General features: G+C 36.1%; 1 protein-coding gene across 1 annotated transcript; it reads right to left on the bottom strand.

Moving 5' to 3' along the window:
* Nucleotides 1-4,161: 4,161 nt before the first annotated feature.
* LOC127857780 (alpha-amylase-like) lies at nt 4,162-15,088 on the bottom strand. Its single transcript, XM_052394435.1, has 10 exons — nt 14,922-15,088; nt 11,881-12,020; nt 10,725-10,876; nt 9,852-10,266; nt 9,170-9,395; nt 8,305-8,413; nt 7,559-7,670; nt 5,696-5,822; nt 4,927-5,130; nt 4,162-4,280 (listed from the first exon to the last, which is right to left on the bottom strand). Exons 1-10 carry the CDS (start codon nt 14,962-14,964, stop codon nt 4,243-4,245), a joined length of 1,566 nt encoding a protein of 521 aa, XP_052250395.1. The 5' UTR covers nt 14,965-15,088; the 3' UTR covers nt 4,162-4,242.
* Nucleotides 15,089-16,611: the final 1,523 nt, after the last annotated feature.

Here is a 16,611-nt window from a genome sequence, read left to right as displayed (position 1 = left end):
ACAGAAAATATCGTAAAAGCGGTAAGTGTCGTTTAAAAGCACGGCTCATTTATTTTGATTTTTTTCGCAATAATGCAATATCCCACCCATTTAAAAAAAAAACAAGCCATCTGAAGACCACGGCAGCAGAAGCTTTTATGAGCACAACGGCAGACGTACGGGCAAAGTGGCCAACTTTAAAGATAATGTTACACAATGGCTGTTTAACTTACTACATGAGAATATATTTACATAAATATGTTACAGCAACGGTTACATAATGTCACTGGGATTAGACATTTAAAACAAAATCGGTATTACTTAAACTTGAGTGCAGATATTAATGGCTGACAATGCATTTAATGTGCATAACATCGTGTTTAAGCATGAAACTTCATTTATCAAGCGAAGGTATCTTTATCTTTGATGCATACATTTGACCAATATTGCATCTGGATTGTATCTTTACATAAAGTGATGTGATGCACTTTATTTCTTCGTTTCCCCTTTTTTGTTAATTTCAAAACCTCGTGTATGAATAAGCTTTTGTATGAATGCCAACTCCCGAAATCATAACACACATTTTAAAAAATCACGCTCTTTTGTGTTTCGATTGAACAAGTACTGGGCAGGTATTCATAAAGCTTCTAATGCAAATCTTTACATAAGCTGGATTAAGGGAAAAATTAAAAATTCTGTTTTCTATTGAAATTCTAATGATTTCAGCTTTGTAATGCCAAAATACTGTACTTCTATGCAAAATTTACTTAAATAAACAAATTTAATGAAAAAAAGACACCAAAATGAAAGAGCAAAAAACGTGCGGATTTTTTTTATTATTTAAGGAATTTTCTTGAGTTTACCCTTAGGAGCTTTATGAATACCAGCCCTGATTTCTGTTAATGCCAATAGACGAGATTGTGCGTGGCATAAATCACCAAATGCATCAAACTAAAACTAAACTAATTGATAGAAAAATACTTGTATAATTACAAAGATATACTAATAATTACTCTCCAGGTGCACGAAAGGTACACAATTATTGTTTATATCAAGAGACCACGTACCGGTACCTTCACAGTTAACATGACCATGCAACGGTCAATGCAAAGCATAAGGGGTTTATACATAAAACAGATAAATGCTAGAGCAATGACCTTGCAACGGTCAATGCAAAGCATAAGGGGTTTAAACCGGTTTAAACAAATTGATATTTGCTTCCCGACCGTTTATGAGGTGAGGCTTAAATCTCTGCGCAGAGTTGTCGCTCCATGCTCTCACATACAATCTCTGCCATCACAAGACAATCCTAGAAGATTTGGTAGGATTTTATATTTTTTTATGAAAGTAATATCATTTTCTTTCAAATTTTGAAAAAAGTGCATAAGTTAAGGTCCATAATAAAAAGTAAATTACCGAAATTAAAAAAAAAAGTAAGAAGAAAAACGGGAAAATTATTGTACCAAGTGGCTCGACTATCCTCAAGTGGTTGGTTATGAAGGCATGTATTTGATTCAGCTACGCTGGTTTCAGTGAAATCTCTGCGTGGAGGTTGGCCAGGCTTGTGAGTGTGACCATTCTGTTCGTTCTCATTGTCTATCTGAACAACTATTTATACGTATGATACTTCAACAATTATCTGTCTCCAGACACGCATGATATTACATAAATTGATGACAACACCTAATGTAATGAATTAATTTGTGTTACCTATTTACATATTGGCGATTAGATACGAAGTCTCTAAATGCGTATCTAAAATTGACCAAGAATGTATATACCGAGTTAGATAGCACTATATTCATGGAGTCACATTCAAAATATTTTGTTAATGAAGTTATCAGCTGAAATAGACAAATTCATATGTCATGTGAAACGATAGTTATTTCCTTTCTGTTACATTGCTGACAGCACGGATATCGGTTACACGAGTTAAACATACAGCTAATAGTTATAATTATACTGCATTGCACAGACGTTAGGTATCAGTAAAAGCGATACAGTGAGAACGAAATTATGCTTTTCTTTTTGATATAATAACAAAATCTTGGTTATTATATGTGAATTTTGAATTGCCGATGCTTTGATGTGTCTTCTTTAAACATTAAGATATTCCTCAAAAACATGTATACCAAAATCTGGAACCAAACCTATTTAGCGGCTTGTTTATAATGTCTTATGGTTGTCCGCGTTCATATCGACTGATCGTTTGCAAACCACTTCATGTTCTGATAATTTAGATAGTGGCGTAAGTGGATCAAAAATTGCAACTCGTAATGAACGCTTTTTAGAACACGGTACACTGGAAATGATCGTGGTGAACTTGATGAACCAATGAAATTTGATCGTGGTGAACTTGAGGAACCAATGAAATTTGATCGTGGTGAACTTGAGGAACCAGTGAAAATGATCGTGGTGAACTTGATGAACCAATGAAAATGATCGTGGGGAATTAGATTAACCAATGAAATGTTCTCACAAATACATGTCTTTAATTAATTGCGTTATGCGATAGTCGAGCGTTTAAAACGTGCCTATACAATACAGTTACTTGCATAAAATACGTGTTATTTTCGCTCAAAAATATATTTGTACAACATTTTAATTATTTTTCATATTAATGAACACAAAGAAGTTCTTTCTTAGTTTGACTTTTTCGCTTTAAAACGCAAGCTTCGCTGGTTTTTCATTTTTGTTTTCTTTAAATTATCAAATTGATTGAAATGCTGATTTCTATCTAATTGTTTGAAGCTCTCATATCAATTGCATGCGAAATGGAATTCGCTGCAATTCAACGTTAAGTGTGCAAACTACTTTTGGGTCAATAAATAATAGATTTTCCATCAAATTGTCGATTTTTATTGAACAACAAATCCAGTTTAACTGCGCCTAGTGAATGCATCTAGAAATAAGGTATTATTTATGGACAAACATAGAACTCGCGCTTGTTTAATTTTGATCTTTCGGCGTATACCGGTAAGTCATAAGAAGGCGGTTTTGAAACTAATTTATCTTTTTCCAAGCTCCACGCAGAGTTGTCTTTCCCCGGGTGTCTTTCATTGCTCTCACATACAATCTCTGCCCTAACAATAAAATCCTACCAGATTTAGAAGGAGTTTTTGTTTGTTTAAGTATAATATTATGCAAAGTAGAATCATTTTCATTTATCTTTTTAAAATAGTGTACACGTTTAGGTTCATAACAAAAGAAAATTACCTAAATAAAAAAGGTAAAAATAACAACGGTAAATTTATTGTACCACGTGGCTCGGCTATCATCTCGTGGTTGGTTATGAAGGCAGGGATTTGATCGAGCCATGCTGGTTCAAGTCAAATCTCTGCGCGGAGGCTGATCTTTTTCCTGTCTGTGAAGCAGTACTAGGATTTTATAGTAATCACAGTAGATCAGTGGCAACAGTCCTACTTGAGTCCAGGTATTGGGGAAATGGAAACAGGCAAGAAAGAACAATATATATTCAAATTGTGTGGCCAGACTGGGAATGCAACCTCCCATAACCGGATCTTCATCGCGAAACCAGTTGAGCTAGCATGCCCGTCTCGTATACATTTTGTTTTTATGAGAGTCACGTTGTAAGTATTTATTCACTGTGTACTCGCACGCCAACGTCATAGAGTGGACACACACTTTCGTTGAGTTTGTCTTCTTACGTACGATATTTGTAGATATGCCCTTTGGGGGAAAACATGTGAGTCTTTCTAAGCACATTTAAATCGACAATCGTGGTACATCGCCTATCTCCGGATTCCTCCGTACGATTATGGAATAAATCGTCTGCTGATCTAGAGTGGTAAATCGATTAAACGTCACTATTATGTCGGTTGAGTTGTTGTGTGCGTACGGTTGTTGAAAGTATTGTCAAAAATATTGAAGTTTTTTAAAGAATGATTGTGTACGATGATTAAAAGTAATTGCACGAAAATTAGATTGTGTACAATGCGATAGAGTATACAAAGTTTTTTTTAAAGCTTAAACGAGTTTGTTATTATGAGTTCGGTTGCGTAAAGGCTTTCACGGGTTGGATTTAAACTTTACACTCTTATATTTAACCGTTTTGTTATTAATAAACGGTGTTGCTCTTTTTCAAACCGTCTACTATCTGTATGTTAATTGCATTAAGGTTAACATATTTATTGTCATGATGACCAACAATTTAACACACAATTGCATTTAAAAGAAGCGATTTAATGCGATAACATAAAATCAAACAATATTTCATATTATGCACAATATTAATTTCTCAACTTAGGTTGTCACCTTCTTCGGGCTTCCTTTCTTTGCCCCTAAAAAAGGGGAAAAAGGTCATTTCAACCGTAAACTTCTGCATACAACTTTGCCGCTTTCATATTATTATTAAAGGCAAGAATCATTACATTTCTACACAAGAACCTAACGTGCACACATTGTTCAAAATTCAGAAAAAAAAAACATGATTTTTTTTATATCGTCAAAATTCTTTTGCCAAAACATCCCTCAAATGCAAATGGCCGAAAAGTATGTCCTTTAACTGTTTACTTTGAATGAGGCAAAGGTCATCCCTGTGTTTCAATACATTCGTCTTTACTTCTCATTATAAGAACTTTGGATGTAAATTCTTTAATGACATATATATTTAAATTCTTTAAGAACATATATATATATATATATATATATATATTAAAAAGGACTTAATCTTCGGATACTATTGAGATCGTTGAAAAACGAGTGATTTTTGTCTATTATAAGCGCATTGTTTCCGACAATATACCACAGTATTTTTCAAAATATAAAGTTTCTTCCCTGAACTATTTTAAGGTTGCTGGATAATTATGCTACATAAATCTGTTGTATTTTTACTTATTACTCATCCAACTGTCGCAATACAAGCATATGCTGTGACTAAAATAGAAAATGTAAAGATTTGGCTTCGTGTAAAACACAAAATCATACCAATATGTATGGCAACAACCGGGTCGTCTGATTGGCCATTGATATTGAAATGCGCATGCCCACTCCCATCGACGTGCACGGTCTTTCCGGTGCATTCGCCATTTTCGTAACTTCCGGAAATGACATCACAGTAATCGCCAGATGGAAGACCGGTGTTAATATCACTGTTCATGTGGCTTCCATCACCAACGATGGCGATAAACCCTAATTGATAAAACGAGGTATTCAGTGGTAACTCATCGCTTTCGTGAAAACAGGTTAGTGTAAAAATGCCAGAAAATGTTCACAACCTCAAAACTTGTAATGTTTTTTTACGACATTTCATAATTTGACCCTTATATACCAATCAGTTCAATGTATATCAAATATTCGCCCCATTGGTGCAAAAAGGTACAATGTGCCTTCTTAATTCAATTTCATATGGATTCTTTTTGCACCCAAGGTATGTCCTTTCCTTATTGGCGTATTCTAATATGTACCATAGAGCGATGTTTTATGCACAATCTTTAAGTCTTCGATTTATGCTGTTATGTATGTAACATACGATTTGTCTGTAGGTATTTATTTCTATCATTTCTATATATTTGCATTATGTAATGTACGCAAAAATGGTTTGGGTAAAACAGATAAGTCGTTTTCCGGATATAACTAACATTCTGCATACGTTTATAATTGAAACACGAGGCGATAAGTTGAGAAGCATATAACAAGTAATGAAACAAAACTAAGTATAAATTGTGTTTAGTATTTAGTTCGTGTTAAGTATTACCTTTGGTTCCTCGTGAGAAGGCTATCTGATTATCGCCTAGAGCCTGCCAGTTCTGTAGAGGTGTTCCGGCCACCACATTGCGAAAGGCAACCATGTTGTACACCTGGCGCCATCTGTGTTCGCAAATCTGTCGAAATGAAGCCATTGAAATAAGAGAACCATCGCATGTGTACGGTGGCATAGAGGTGACATTCACTCCTCTTTTTTTTTTTAAATTGCACTCCTCTTTTTTCTATCTCGTGGCCACGACTTAGTAACTCGGGATCTCGAGTAAGTAAAGAGCGGTGCAGTAAATAAAGGAAGGGTGCAATAAACAAAAGAGGAGAGAATTTCGCGATTTCGAGATCCCGACTTAGCTAACTCGTGGCCACGAGTTAGTCAGCCAATCAAATACTATCTTGTTCCCTAAAATTAATCAGCCAATGAAAACGTCCTAAAGGCAAGGCTCTGATATAACATAACATACTACTATTAGTACTACTATTACTACTACTACTATTGCTGCTGTTGTTGTTGCTGCTGCTGCTGCTACTTCTACAACAACATGAACAACAACAGCAACAACTACTACTACTACTAGTAGTAGTAGTAGTAGTAGTAGTAGTAGTAGTAGTAGTAGTAGTAGTAGTAGTAGTAGTAGTAGTAGTAGTAGTCTTTATTTACTGCACCACTCTTTTTTTAATTGTACGCCGCTTTTATTTAGTTTTGCACTCCTCTTTTTTCTATCTCGTGGCCACGACATAGCTAACTCGTGGCCACGAAATAGAAAAAAATGGAGAGCAATTTAAAAAAAAGAAGCACCGCTCTTTTTTTATTGTACGCCGCTTTAATTTAGTTTTGCACACCTCTTTTTTCTATCTCGTGGCCACGACATAGCTAACTCGTGGCCACGAGATAGAAAAAAGAGGAGAGCAATTTAAAAATAGAGAAGTGAATGTGACCTCTATGCCACCGTACATGTGTTCAAATTCACATGTTTTCTATTTGACCCACTTTTTTCAAATCGTGTTGTCCTTATTTTCTAAAAAATGTCATTTCCTTAAAAACGCATACAAATGCTAATGGCAGACACAACGATAAACGTCATGATTATTTGACATAAAAATGACGTCATCGTTCTGTGGATGTCAGCTTTTACCCTGTACCCTGTAGTAAAGCTTTAATAATGTATTCCATGGTTGTTTATTTCAATTATGAGATAAAAACTTAAGCTGTTCGTTTTAAAGAGTCGTCACATTTTATGGCAAAGAAGGTCAGTTTATTTGAATTGTCATCTGCGCGCATACTACTTTTAAAATCTAAAGCAATTCATTATGAAAGACGCGTATTTGATGTTCATAATAATAATAATAATAACCAAAGCTATAACATCTAATTTAAATGAACCTGTGTTCGTTATTTATACAAAAGTTAGACGTGTACGATATAAAATCAACTTGTCTTAAGTGTTATAAGTGGACTAACAAATCATCAAATCATATTTATTGCTAAATACAGCACTGATTCTGTTTGCGTCTATGGAAGAAAATTTTGAACAGCTGAAATTGAGTTTGAAGTAAACCATAAGAGTTTTTTAACTATCTGAGAAGCGTTCTTGGATAACTGGGCTAAATGCATGTGCGTAAAGTGTCATCCCCGATTAACCTGTGCAGTATGAACAGGCTGATCAGGGACGAACCTTTCCGACTATACTGAGGCTTGTCTAGAAGAGACTTCCTTGAAACGAAAAATTCCAGGAAGGCGGAAAGAGTCATGCCTTATAAGCCTATGTGGACTGCACAGGCTCATCTAGGACGACACTTTACGAACATGCATTAAGCCCCGTTTTCACAGAGCGCGATACGTATCACGACCAAAACTTACCCATCCGTCATTACAGGTATTATCGGCGTTTATACGAACGTCCTTCGTGCTCATATCCCCATTGTGGGGTGGACCCATCCAGTTGTTCTGGTCGTTTCCATTTTGATAGTTTCTGAAATGAATACAGGTCATGCTATGGGAGAACACGAAGCTTAACGCATGCGCATAAAGTGCCTTCTCAGATTAACCTGTGTGCATTCTGCATTGGCTAATCAGGGACGACAATTTCCGCTTTTATCGACTTTTTCGTTTAAAGGAATACTCTTCTGATTTAAATTCAAGTCTAGGCAGAAAGTGTCGTCCCTGATGAGCCTGTGCGGATTGTACAGTCTTATTTGGGACGACACTTTACGCACGTGCAATAAGCCCCGTTTTCCCAGAGCGCGACATTAAATAAGAATAATGAAATTAAAAAAAAAAAACATAATCAGAAATTAAATAATTGTTTCAAGTGGTTTGAAATGTACGGTACAGGCCAACGCATAAGCATTCCATTACACATAACTGTGATTTAAGATTTAGTCGCCGTCACATCCGCAAATGCAAAGCCTGATGCTACAATTTCACTCGATCAATCGGTTTTTAATTTCTTTGAGTCATAATTGAGGTAAACATGCAACAGAATGTTGCTAAAAGTGAACGGGGGATTATGTTTTTATAATAGTACAAATGATTTTTGACTTATATCTGCGTTTGAAATGTAAAATCGCATACGTTGTTCGGTCAATATTGAAACATTTTCTTACACAGGCCAGTCGTAGCTACTCATGACTCTCGGGAAGCCGTACGGATGGGCCAACATAAAGGCAGTGGCGATTTTCATCTCCTTCGGTTCACGGAAAGTAATCGGGGCACCTACAAAAGGCACATTGTTTTCAAGTAAGGAAATACAAAGTTACATACATGAAGGTCATTACACACACTTACAAACCCGTTAATGTGATAAACAAATGCATAGAAACTTATTTCAATGCTATCAACAGGCGTATATTGTTGTTAGACACCACCCCCATATTCAGGTTTTTTTTCTCTCTCACTATTTCTTTCATGCGCTGTGCAGGGATTGAAATTTGTATATTTTGAACAAGTGCCAAGGTTGTTTTTACAACACTTGCATAATAGGTCGATATTTACATGTTAACACATTAATGCCTAGCGTCTAGAAAAAAGACCTTGGCAAACAGCGTAGACCCAGATGAGACGCCGCATGATGCGGCGTCTCATCAGGGTCTGCGCTGTTTGCTTAAAGGAATTTCTGTAATAAATATTTTAAATATAGAAATAAATATACTAAACATCCCTAATTTTGGAAATAAATTGATCCAATTTAGAAGTATGGGAGTGTCCACTAGGCATAAATGGGTTAAACCAAAAAGTCCAACGATATGTAAATATACGTACTGCGTGTCAAATTCAATGACGTGTGTGAGCGTTTACAATAACAGGGTTAAGAAAACAAATAGTGTAATGCAGATGTGATACGGACGATGATATGGCATAGAGTTCTTATACAAAGACCTGTGTAAAAAAACTATCCACACATGAAAGTACCCATTCTAGATTTAAGCATACCGGTACTTCTTGTAAGTATGAAAAAAAATCATCACCTACCGCCACCTCCGTGCCCACGTTGGTTGTCATGGTTACTAAGGAAATTCAGGACGTCGTAAGTACTCGGCATGCCCCATCCTTCGCCGAAATTACTCAACCATTTAGCCTGGTTGGAGTGTCGTAAAAACACATCTGCCAACTTGACGCCGAAAATGAAATTCGTCACGCGGCCAGTTCCGAAGTACTCGCTCATTTTTATTGGTTCCCCGCCCATGTCAATGACCTCCTGAAAGACAATAACAACATCCGAAGAACTAAATGAAATTCGTCATGCGGCCAGTTCCGAAGTACTTGCTCATTTTGATTGGTTCTCCGCCCATGTCAATTGCCTCCTGAATGACAAGAACCACAACAGAAGAACTAGACCAAATATGTTTATTCAGTTAAGCATATCACAAATCATCGTGATTACACATTTAAATTATTAGACATTCATACATGCGTAGAAATGAGTAATTAAGATATTGACAATGGGAGAGAAGGTAAATAACATCATAATTATATACTGTAATATACTGTGCTGTCTCTGAACGTTGGATCTAATTACCTGCAGGTATGGGTAAAATGTATCAGCGTGCGCGTGCGTGCGTGCGTGCGTGCGTGCGTGCGTGCGTGCGTGTGTGTGTGTGTGTGTGTGTGTGTGTGTGTTTGTATAATATTTTGACACGGCGTACGTTTATACCTGAACGATGAAAGGTTTCTTTCCGGATCCAAACGTGTCGCTCCGGAGGTTGTGCAGCCTAGAAAAAACGCCCACGATGTCGCCGGGCCACATGTGCTTGGCGGCGTCAACTCGGAAACCCGCCACTCCGATATCAATGAGGTTGTTCATAAAACCGGCGATCTTATCCCGGACGTAGTCGGAGCCCAGCCGCAAATCGGCCAACCCGACAAGCCGACAGTTTCGAACTTCTTCGGGATTTCCGTAGTTGTGGATGCTACCGTCGCTCGTATGACAATTGTCGCCCCCATTGCAGTCGTTTGGACCAAACGGCACGCCCGGGAACCTGCACGCGCCGCCGTCGAAGCTACTTCCACCTGTCCCTTGTCCGGAGTAGCTTCCGGTCATGTGGTTTATGACGGCGTCTACGTAGATCCTGTTTTAACGATTAACATAAAATTATTGTGACCGTTCATTAACATGACGGTAACTCGATAATGACAAAAATACATATTGTCATTTATAAATAAACAAGATAATAGCAGGCATTGTGTATTGCGTATTTCTCACAATACGTTTTAAACACTATTTGAGGTTTATCTCGTTGAAAACCAATGAACAAATTTAGAAGTTTGCCGTAGTGTAGTGGACATGGTGTCCACTAAGTGACTGGGAAGTCACGGGTTCTATGCCCACTGTCAGAGCATTCTTTAGATCTCCCAGAAAGACACCATGCACTAGCCCTACTCTGAAAACGAACTCGAGAGCGTTTCCATCAGTCTTCGGCTTTCGATGCAGATCAGCTAAAATAAATGGGTTTAAACGAAAAACAATTTAAGAGTATTGAAAAAATATGTACCACAAAAACATAACCGCATCAAAAACTTGACCAACCTGACGCCGGCCTTGTTGCAAGCGGACACCATATCCCTGAACTGTTGCTCATTGCCGCTGCGCGTGTTGAGGTTGTAGCTGACGGGCTGGTAACGCTCATACCAGGGCCTGCTGGGATTGGTTACCACCGCATTCTCGTTGACAGGGCTTACCTGATGCGAGAATGGAAAGTATTTATGTATTTTAAACAATAGTACATTATATGATGACAAACATGTATTTAGATAATGTATGAACGTTTAGTTTATTAGTTTATTTAAGTCTCATCCACAATTCATCATAACAATTATTATAATCAAAGATGCATTGTATGTATGAATGTGGCCATTATTAGCGAATTATACAACATAGCAAAATAAAATACACTTATTAAACTAGAATGTATCTATTGAAATGTTGTAGTTGTTTACTATACTTTACATTTATCATTACAGATAACCGTCCTACGTTATATACGTCACTTACGTCCAAAGTCACTTACGTTTTACGTCCTACGTGACGTCATACGTCATATTTATATTCGTCAGTGAAATTATCATAGTTAACGTTATTCGTCATATTCGTCATAGTCTTCGAATTTGTCATCGTTGCCATAATCGTCGTAGACGTCATTGTCGACGTAGTCTTTGTTCTAGTCGGCGTCTTCGGCGTGATTGGTTTGTATACAAAATAAAATTGAAACTTGACGTGTACATTGCAATGTTTAACCCAAAAGTTTATATGGTCGAAATAAGACAGAGTCTGCAAAGACGTAACAGGTATTGAGGTGGTAGCTGAAGGGCTGGTAACGCTCATACCAAGGCTTGTTACGATAAGTCACAACCGCATTTTGACTTAACTGTTTGTATACCGGAAACATAAGTGTATACAAATGATATGCTTGATTGGTCACTGTCGGCTCAGGTACTACTTAAAAGTATAGTGACTTTACTTTGGGCCACTCTTATCTGCATCGGGACTTTAATCATGGCTATACATGACTTTGTACAAGATAGCACAATTATCAGTCATTTCGCGAAATTCCTGAAAAATACGTACTTAAGTAAAACATTCATTTCACGAAAAGTCTTAATTTTTTAGAAATTTCGTGAAATTCTTAGTTTCACAGATTAACTCCAAAAAGTACATTGACTATAGGTTTTCAAATTAAATATACCTGAACCCCACAATATCCCATCGGTCCGAGAAACCGTTCGCATTCGGCTTTGATGTCCGTCCATTTCCACTCGAACAAGTGGACGATGGTATCTCGGCCAGCCGCACAGTGGGGATCGCTGTATGGACCCGCAAACGCGACTGAAGAACAAATACAAATATTTGAAAATACCCAGTTTCGTATTCGTAGTGATAACATTAAATTGAAGCATAACTTTTTTCACTCTTTCCTGATATATTTCGCCTTAATAGACGTCTACAAAGTTTGATTGTACAAATTGACAATGTCGTGACGTCATTTCCTTTGTTTGCTTTTTTGACATCAATATACACATGGTTTGTTAATAAAACTATACAAAGTACAGTCAATTTCTTAATCTTTGAAAATCCTCTTTTAGCGAAATATATCCGGAAATAGTGATTTTTTTCTATATTTGAAATATTTTGTTGTATTTTGGAATATGGGACAATAATTCTTGGCATATTGCATGTTCTTTAATTCAGGGTCCTAATCGTAAACTCGAGTAATTTTAACTCTTTCAAACCGGTTCCCGTTTTACACACTAAATTAAATTAGCCGTCACCGATTCTGGGCTTGAAATAGTAAAACAACATTCTTGTGAACTGATATTTTTCCAATATTAAAAAAATAAGTAATAATTAAATATTTAAAACTTACAAAACATGTTAAGATGCTATTTAATAGAAAGGAATAATCAATAAAATAAGTGCCAATTTGTTTGTCGTAAAGTATTACCATTATGTTGTAAAAGTATTGTAAAGTATTACCATTATCTTGTAAGAGATAGGTGACATAAATTCTCAAAATCAACGAATATTTCGGAAAATATTTCGTCAAATACAGTTAACCCTTACAAAATTAGTGTTCATGAAAGCAATAGCAAAAGTTTCAACGCTAGATGGGGTATTGTAACATAGATTTAACGAGAAACAGTCCGCACAGGCTAATCAGGGACGACACTTTCCGCCTTAATTGGATTTTTGCTAATAAGAGACTTTCTGAAAACGAAAAATACCATAAAAGCAGAAGGGTCGTCCCTGATTAGCCTGTGCGGACTGCACATTCTAATCTGGGACAACACTAAACGCACATGCATTAAACTACATTTTCACAGAGCAAGGTTCATATTTAATTTATTTGTTCACGCACGCGTCTTTTATGTTTTTTTAATAAGATAGAAAAAACAATAAATATGACAAATATTACATGCATGAAAGCTAAATTGCAATGCTTGTTTCATGATGCTGCGTTTAGGAACATATCAAATAAAATGTCGAGCACAGGCTTGGTAATTGAAAGAATAATGTCTTTTGTGTGACTTAACATAAAAGTACCAACCGTAGAATGAACAGGTTCGAAATATGTCACTCAAGACTAGTTGTTAAACCCTCTTTAGCTTGCCACTATCATAATACATGCATATTTATCAAGTGTATTTTACGTGTTGTAATATAGGCTTACGCGAACTTTTTTCTTGTTAATATGCAATCGTGATACATCGGCTATCTCCGGACTCCGAGTTATGCACTTAATCGCCTGCTGATCCCAGAGTGGTTACAATCGTGATACATCGGCTATCTCCGGACTCCACCGTAAGATAGGCAATAAATCATCTGCTGATCCACAGTGAAGTGGTTAAATAAATCGGGTTTCAACATCTGTTAAGCGATAACTCGTTGTATAATTAGACAAGCTGTTGTTCTCGAGCGACATTAATGTCAAAAATTGCACATATGAGTCGTGTTCTGAAAAAGCTGGACATAATGCATGTGTGTAAAGTGTCGTCCCAGATTAGCCTGTGCAGTCCGCACAGGCTAATCAGGGACGACACTTTCCGCCTTAATTGGATTTTTGCTAAGAAGAGATTTTATTTAAACGAAAAATGTCATAAAAGCGGAAAGTGTCGTCCCTGATTAGCCTGCGCGGACTGCACAGGCTTATCCGGGACGACACTTTACGCACATTCATTTAGCCCAGTTTTCTCAGAAAGCGACTCATATAATCATTCGTTTTTCTTTTAAATTTGTTTCATTTAATAACAAACGGTTTGACATTGACTTACACTGGAACGAAAAATAGAACATGTAATTTAATGAATAAACATGCATCGGGTTTACCATGTGGACCATATCGAACAAAATATGGCCCAATAAATTGAAAATCAGAATTCTACTATACCGCTTCATTGATATCTGCCTGATATAGCGCTGCCTGATGTAAAAAATATGTCAGTTCAACGGGAAGTTGTTTTATCAGTCAATGTTTGGAGGTAGTTCACATAAATCGTGATTTACTATAAAAAAATCAGATTAAATAGGACAAACAATTTGATACCAAGATTTGATATATTGTATACACAAAAAGCAACATAAACAGCAAAAAACGTAATTTACAAATAGTAAGCGCAAGTACTCATGACGCAATTATTAACGCATCTAAGGTAAAAAATCATGTTCATTCCCGAAATAAATGCAGCGTCGTTGCGATTATTGTCCACTATTTCTTATTTAATGGGTGACGTAGAGTCATGACAAGCAGAAGACAGATTACTGCCTGATCGTTTTGTAATATATCAGGCTCGGCACGAATAAAATAACGGCTCGGCAAGCCTCGCCGTTTATTATACATGTATTATAAGTCTCGCCTGATATATTACAAAAATATCAGGCAGTAACCACTTATTCTCCATGTATCACGCATTCTATCGGACCATATTGAACAAAAACTACATGGTCCAAAAACTTCAAAATTAGACTATACACATTCTTAACCCACGTATGCCTAGCGTCTAAAAAAAGGCCTTGGCAAACAGCGTAGACAAAGATCAGACGCCGCATAATGTGGCGTCTCATCTGGGTCTACGCTGTTTGCTTTGAGGAATTTCTGGAAGAAAAATTATAATTATAGAAATAAATATACTAGACATCCCTAATTTGGGAAATAAATTGATCCAAATAAGAAAAATGGGAGAGTCCACTAGACATAAATGGGTTAAGAGTGACTTAAGAGTGAAGTGTTACCATGTATCATGCACGCTATTGCGAATATCCACGTTGGTACCATGGCGTCGACAGTGATCACTCGTGTGGAAGTATTATCGTATATACAGTTCCTTTTAACAAGTTTGAATCAAACGTGAGGTCTGTGAATGTCTTATCTCTCCTGCAGTAGGCACACGCGGTGAACACAAACATCGGAGTTCATATGAGGCTGTTATTTCTAAATTGTTGACGCCTCATGTAACATACCGGACGTTTAAAACGTCAACATAGATTTCAAAGTATATGAAACGATTTCCACGAAAATGAATTGACATATGTTGATTTTATGGTCTTCAATGTTTATTTATTTTCTGATAGCTTTCATTTATAACCAGTACAACCGTGACTAAACAATTCAACAATTTTAAAGGGGCAGTCAACCAGATTGACGAAAAAAGAAAAGTTCTAAAAAACGTCTTTTTTTACAATTATTAGTTTATATTGATTAAAATATCACGACTTGTATATTACATTACTTGAAAAAAGTTGTTAAGTTTTCATATTTTCAGTATATTCTGTAATAAAATTGTAATGAGTATGTGTACCAGGTAACTATCAGTTAACTATAAATCACAGGTGGTTAGCGTGTTGCTATGATATTAATTAGTGAAAACATCATTTTGAATAATAAATAATCATATTATAACGAAAAAATATATTTTCTGAAAAAAAAATTCACTATCAAATATATATATAACAAGGTATGCAACTCAAAATCACCCCAAAACGGGGTGCATCGCTTTGAACAGCCATATCTTCATCAAGTGTGCAGCGATTTTCACGATCTCGGTCTTATTCAACGCAGAAATGAATTTCCTTTCTGGAAATGTATATGTCTTGCAATATTTGTACAAATGCTGGGTCAACTTTTAAGAAATAACACGATACACAACTCGCATGACCCAGTTGACAATGATAGATAATAGGTATTTTAGAACTTTTCTTTTTTCATCAATCTGGTTGACGGCCCCTTTAAGAAAAAAAAAAAAAAAATCCGGTTTCTGGATTTTACATCTCATACATATCATTATCTAATAATGAGCGACGTCTTTGTATTTCATAAGGTTTGTCGTTGTTAATTATTTTTCCTCAAAATGCATCCTAAAAAAATGCATCCTATTCAGATTATTAGAAAAACCTATTATACAATGAAAAGAGGCTCGTTTGTTTGTTCCGTACTTACGAAAAAAATGCATGTAATGCATCAACTTAAAACTTTTTGTATTTAGAGAAGTCTAAATAATTATGATAGCAAGAGAAAACGATACTATACTATTATAAAATACAATTTTTTGGCCTTCACCATCGGGATTTCAACGTTTTTGCAGAAAAATCGAAGGTAAAAATCGAAGCAATTCATTTCATTTTAGTATCTGTCACACTGTCCAAATTATCGACGAAACGCGTTTCAAATGCTTATGTTTCACCGCTTTCGAATGATGATTGTCGATGTACGATATTTTTTATATTTTATACATTTTTCTAGTATGAAGTGTTATTTTGATTGTTTAAAATAAACCTTCTGTTAAAGATTGAATATTTATTGACAATTGTCCTTTCGTCTAACTGTAAGCAGGACCGTTCAATGTGTTAAGGGTTTATCAACCGATTACTTGTTAACCCATTTATGCCTAGTGGACTCTCCCATCCTTCTAAATTGGATCAATTT

Source organism: Dreissena polymorpha, chromosome 14, assembly GCF_020536995.1.
Source record: "Dreissena polymorpha isolate Duluth1 chromosome 14, UMN_Dpol_1.0, whole genome shotgun sequence".
Lineage (NCBI taxonomy): Eukaryota > Metazoa > Mollusca > Bivalvia > Myida > Dreissenidae > Dreissena > Dreissena polymorpha.
Note: the sequence above shows the minus strand (reverse complement) of the source record. Positions and strands in the feature narration are given on the sequence as shown.

Bases quoted from the DNA above. Each gene is read 5' to 3' on its own strand.
- LOC127857780 (XM_052394435.1), bottom strand. From the start codon at position 14,964: ATGGTACCAACGTGGATATTCGCAATAGCGTGCATGATACATG. The intron at 10,267-10,724 runs GTTGGTCAAGTT...TCGTTAAAACAG, and splicing joins TGCAACAAGGCCGGCGTCAG to GATCTACGTAGACGCCGTCA. The intron at 7,671-8,304 runs GTAAGAAAATGT...TATTCATTTCAG, and splicing joins AGTAGCTACGACTGGCCTGT to AAACTATCAAAATGGAAACG.